At 48.4% G+C, this 5,742-nt stretch overlaps 1 protein-coding gene across 1 annotated transcript; it reads right to left on the bottom strand.

Moving 5' to 3' along the window:
- Positions 1-2,207: 2,207 nt before the first annotated feature.
- On the bottom strand, positions 2,208-5,370 carry SPACA3 (sperm acrosome associated 3; the record flags this gene model as incomplete). Its single annotated transcript, XM_080922935.1, has 4 exons — positions 2,208-2,274; positions 3,725-3,803; positions 4,246-4,404; positions 5,184-5,370. The coding sequence occupies 4 exons, from the start codon at positions 5,368-5,370 to the stop codon at positions 2,208-2,210; spliced, it is 492 nt and encodes a 163-aa protein (XP_080779061.1).
- Positions 5,371-5,742: the final 372 nt, after the last annotated feature.

Raw genomic sequence — 5,742 nt, 5'->3', positions numbered from 1 at the left:
CACAGACCCTCCCACATATTGGAAAAGGTACTGCATTTTTCTACCTTAAACCCACTGACAAGCCTCATCCCATCTTACATCTTTTTTTTATGTTTTTTTCTTCTGTTGTATTTTTTCCAACAACTTATTTTATTCACTTTACACCCCGATTGATACCCCTTCTCCCTGTCCCCAGCTCACACAGTCCCACCTCCATCCCCTATCTCCCATTCCCATCCCCGCTGAGAGGGTGAAATCCTTGTCTTACCAACCTACTCTGGCAAATCGAGTCTTAGCAGGGCCAGGCGAGTCCTCTCCCACCGAGGCCAGTCAAAGCAGCCCAGTTAGGGGAACAGGACCCACGGGCAGGAAACAGATTTAGGGACAGCCCCCACTCTCATTGTTAGATGAAGACCAAGCTGTACACCTGCTACATATGTGCCAGAGCCCAGGTCAGCCCGTGTATGTTCTTTGGTTGGTGGTTCAGTCTCTGAGAGCCCCCGAGGGTTCAATTTAGCCAGCTATGTTGATCTTCCTGTGAAGTTCCTAACCCCTCCGGGTCCCTCCATCCTTCTCCCCACTCTTCCATGAGACTCCCCGAGCCCCAGCCAATATTTAGGTGTAGACCTCTGCATCTACTTCAGTCAGCTCTGGGTGGAGCCTCTCTCAGAGGACAGCTCTGCTAGGCCCCTGTCTGAAAGCTTTACAAAATATCATTCATAGTGTCAGGGACTGGCACTTGCCCATGGGATAGGTCTCAAACTGGGCCAGTTATTGGTTAGTCATACCCTGGTCTATGTTCCATCTTTGCCCCTGCATTTCTTGTAGATAGGACAAATAACTTTAAGTCGAAAGTTTTGTAGGTGAGTTGGTGTCTTTATCCATCTACTGAAGGGTCCAACCTAGGCTACAAGCTGCAGCCACTTTCGGTTCCATATCCCCCCTGCTAGGAGTCTCAGCTAAAGTCACCCAATAGATTCCTAGAAACCTTCCTCTTCCCAGGTCTCTGGCAGGTCCTAGAGATACTCCCCACCTCCACCCTCAACAGCCAACAATTCCCATTCACTCTCTCAGCCCTGTGGCCCTCTCTTTCCTGTCTCTCCCCATACATGATCCTGAACCCCACTTTCCCTCCCCATCCCCTCTCCTACCCTGCCTCCACCTGCCTCCTGTGATGGTTTTATTTCCTCTTCTAAATGAGATTCAAGCACCCTCATGGGCCTTCCTTCCTGTTTAGCTTCCTTGGGTCTATGGGTGTATCGTAGGTTCTGTACTTTATGGCTACTACCCACTAATAAGTGAGTACATCCTATGCATGTCCTTTTGGGTCTGGGTTAGTTCCCTCAGGGTGATACTTTCTAGTTCATCCATTTGCCAATAAGATTCATGATGACCTTGTTTTTAAGTATCTGAATAGTATTCTATCGTGCAAATGAACCGTATGTTTGGTATCCATTTCATCTTTTAGCTTCTTAAAGGAAGGTAGTATGTGGTAACTTGCCCTTCCAGGAAGTGACCAACTATTAACGTCAGTGATGTTTGAATACCCCTGCTCTAGAGAACAGTAAAGAGCAGGGTGTCTGATAAAGCTGGGGAAAACCCAGTGGCCCTTCTCTTGCAGTCTTCTGTACCACCTCATGACCACAGGATGTAAGGGGACACCTGCTTGAGAGTTAAGGCACGGTGGCTGCCATCTGCAACCAGAGCTGCAGAATACAAGCATCCCTGGGACCTTTCCAACTATACCAGGGGTTATCTAGGGTCGCCAGGCAAAACGGCATCACCTCCCAGTTAAAATCTGAATTTCAGATACAGAAGTTCTTTGATATTGGTTTGATCCATACAAGATTTGAATCTGTATGTTGAAGTTACTTGTTGTTTATCTGAAATTCAGAAATATCCTGTTTTTTTTTTTTGGTTTGACCTTTGTTTAAATTCGGCGACTGTAGACCCAACCTCTGCCAGGTATGGGGAAGGCAGGCCCTGATGCTGCCCCCCAAGCCTTCTATGATAGGCTTCTTGAAGTCTACTGAAGCCAAGCCCAGAGGAGCAAGTGAGATGAGAGGACCTTGGCTTCAGCTGGGTACATGTAGACCGGCAGAAAGCTGAAAAGCATGATTCTGTCAAATTAGACTTTTATTACTTGACTTGTCTTTCCAAGCCTGGGTAGGGAACAAGTCCACACTTCCCAGCCAGCTGTGTGTGGCTTGGTCCATCCAGGGAGGGTCCTAGAAGTCACAGCCATCCACCCAGTCACTGAGGTCCTTGCCCTGGCAGTGGTGTCTCCAGGTCTCCCTGAGGATAGAAAATAAGAAGGAAAAGAATCCACTTTAGCAGCTGGGTGGTGGTGGGGTGTAAACCTTTAATCCCAGCACCCGAGAGGCAGAAGGAGATGGATCTCTGAATTTGAGGCCAGCCTGACCTACAGAACAAGTTCCAGAACAGCCAGGCCTTCGGAGAGAAACCCTGTCTCGGCAAACAAACAAACAAACCGAGTCCACTTCAGCTTCAGCCCTGGGTGCTATTCAGGGCAAAGAAAAGATACTGTGCTCTAAACTGAAGAGAAGCCAGAATGGCGCCAGGAGGATGGAGAGCAACAAGCTGAGCTAACCAGCAAGCAACAAAAAGCCAGTATCTAATCGCCTTATTTTACCACTGAAGATACAAAGTAGTATGCTCTACATACAAGGTAGATACAAACAGGCTTACTCTTGAGTCCTTGTCAAAGGGTTAAAAGTTGGAATCCAGAGTCTAAGTACAAAGCTCTTTTTCTACACCCAAGTGCTTCTGGGGGCAGTGAGACCACCTTACATGTATATAGCCCTTCACAGTTTGCATGTCTTACATGTGTATAGCCCTTCACAGTTTACATGCAAGCTCTTGAGATAGTGCCTGAGCCTATCTTGTCTCTTCTTGATTTTATACACACACTCTGTCCTAGAGCTGGCATTACCCCAAACTCACTTCGTAGGGCTTCAACTATTCTCAGACCAACGAAGTGGTGTCCATTTCAATGAATGTGTCCTGTCTAACCCCTCCCCCTTTCTCTTAGACCATATGTCACCTACACCTGAATCCCTTCCGTGGCTCCTTATACCTAATCTCTCTGCATCTGCTATGGGTCCCTCATCTTCCTTCCAACCTTATTCACTGTTACATCTGTCCACGGTCTCCATGCCCCAAACTCCTGGCGTATTCCCTGATTCTGTCTCTACCCTGCTAGTTTCTCGTTCATAAGCATGAGTGGAAAAGAGGTTGAAGACACAGTGGAAAACCCCCATCAAAAGAGACAGGGCAACTGTGGAGCACCTGACCCGGGTGCCTGTATGAACCAGCCATCTATATCAGTACCCAGTGTAATGCTCAGACTTCCTGGTACTGAGGAAACTTCAAAGGATACATTACTTGAGGTAGGTAAGAAAGAAAAAAAAAACTAAAAGAACAATGTTCCAGAACCCTACCCATTGTCCAAGTAAAGAACTTCATCTACCATCTGTTATATACCTTGGGCTTTTATATAAAATTTGGGCTGAGCTGTGTGGCCATGTGATTACCAGTGCTGTCCTCTCTGATTGTGTTAACTGTGATTTTCTGGATTCCCATAATCCCCCAACACTGTGAGGGTTAGTTCATAAAGCAATGGGATGTGTTGACTAAGATAAAGTGGATACTCACAGGGGGCCAGTTCCCTGATGTGACACTCCAGATCTGGCCATAGTGGGGGATTGCAGTGGGAATTACTCACCAGTAGCCCAGGCCCCGGGGCTCTTGAACTACCTTCATGGCACAGGCGATAGAATCTTTGAGATCATTGTTCAACAAATCTGGTGTGGGAGGAGAGAAACACAATGAGGGAGCAGAAAACAGGGTGTTTTCTCTCTCTGTCTCTGTCTCTCTGTGTCTCTCTCTCTGTTTCTCTCTGTCTCTCTGCCTCTCTCTGTCTCTCTGTGTCTCTCTTTCTGTGTGTCTCTGTCTCTCTCTCTCTCTCTCTCTACACACACACACACACACACACATACACACACACACACACACACACACCACTTCATCTCGGGAAACAGATGTTACCCAGCTCTCTCTCCCCCACAATATTCCCTCCCTTCCTGTAACTCTAAGCCTGAACCCCAATTCAGATTCACAGAAGCCCTTCTCTCCCCTGCTTTCCCCTTTATTCATCTCCCAAGGATCTTCACCCAGGGACGAGGACAGGGGAAGAAAATGAAACGACAAAAAGTGAAGGCTAGTGTAGACCCAGCCCTGGCCTACCCATGCAGTATATCCTGCAAAGATTGGGGCTGTTCGGGCTGAGCGTTTTGCACCACTTCCGGCTGCTGATCTGGAAGATGCCATTGTTGGTACTCCCATCAGCTTCATGATCCACGGCAGCTGTGTTGAAGCCACTTGCGTAGTAAGCAAGGCAGACCCCTACAAGGAACAGACGCAGGCTTTGAGGTCAGGTAGATGAGCCACCACAGACCAAAGTGCTCACAATCAATTCCTACACGCTGGCTTCCTCTGTTCCACAAAGAAAAAAAAAGATGTCCTCCAATCTACTTTGCAGATGGCTCAATCTAGGGTCAGAGGTCAAAATGACTTCCCCAAGGGGAGTCACAGTTACCTCGAAGCAAAGGTCAGGACTTCACCTCAGCCTTCCTGACTCGAGCTGTTCATCTTCCTTCTCTCTCCTTGTCCAGCATTTTGAAGGGCTTGCTGCATTTGTCGGACAAATGTACAAAAGCTAATTGTTTAGAGGTGAGATTAGGAAGACTCGGGTGGGCTCTACAAAGGAGGCCAGGACTAGAGACTAGCGAATCCAGATGTGACTGTACTTTACAAACCCCCGAAACTGCCACTCATTTGTAACATGTGGAGTTAGTGGTTTTTCCAGTTTGCCATCTAACTTTTGGCAGGCATGTTTAATTCTCATGGCCAAGATAGGCTATAACCTACTAAGCAGTAGGTTCCTTTGTCTTCCTGGCTACCAGCAGGGATGGTTCTAATCTGGCTGCCTGTCGCTTGCCTAGTATGTGGTTAACTCAGGACTGGGTGCTGTCCACCTCCACCTGGCTGGTTTTGGGTTATAACAGGACATTTGAGTTCTGGTTTTACAAGGAAAGATTAAGTTCAAAAACACCTCCAAGACCCGTGGATTTTTGGAGGAAAGACAGGGGGTGAGTGGAGGGAGAGGGGAGAAGGGTTCTCACAGTCAGCCAGGTTATATCCCCGGTAGCCATCCAGACCGAAGTCATAAAGCACTTTGGCCAGTTCGCAACGACTGAAAACCTTGGCCTTGCTTGAGGCAAGCAGGCAGCTGAGCAGATAGGCCAGGGCTAGCCAAGTGATCCCAGGCGGGCACAGCTGTCTTCTGGAAGCCCGGCTCCTAGCTTCCATGCGATGGCTCAGGTAGAGGGCTGAACTGTGGGATGGCAGACAGTTCACCAGCCCTGACCAAGGGTCCAGACAGCTGCCCCTTGGAAGAAGGAAGGAAAGACAGGGTTTGAGTGCACCCTGGGGAAAAGGGTGAAAGGGTAGACAAAAGACAAGGTTCTATCCCGGATGGAATACCAGCTATGGTCCTGGGACCTCGGACAAGGTTTCTAAAGCACCACTCATGGGGTCTCCCTTTCATCCCCTGGCTTCTACCTGACAGCCTTGGTTAAATCAGGGACGCAGTTAGCATGGACCCCTCCCAGGTGGAAGCCACTGTTCCCACACTCCAATCCAGAGCTGGAGCCTCCATCTTCACCACCCTGCCTCTATCCT

The sequence above is a fragment of the Micromys minutus genome (genome assembly GCF_963924665.1).
Source record: "Micromys minutus genome assembly, chromosome: 10".
NCBI classification, from domain to species: Eukaryota; Metazoa; Chordata; class Mammalia; order Rodentia; family Muridae; genus Micromys; species Micromys minutus.
The sequence above is the reverse complement of the archived record's forward strand: the minus strand, read 5'-3'. Positions and strand labels throughout refer to the sequence as shown.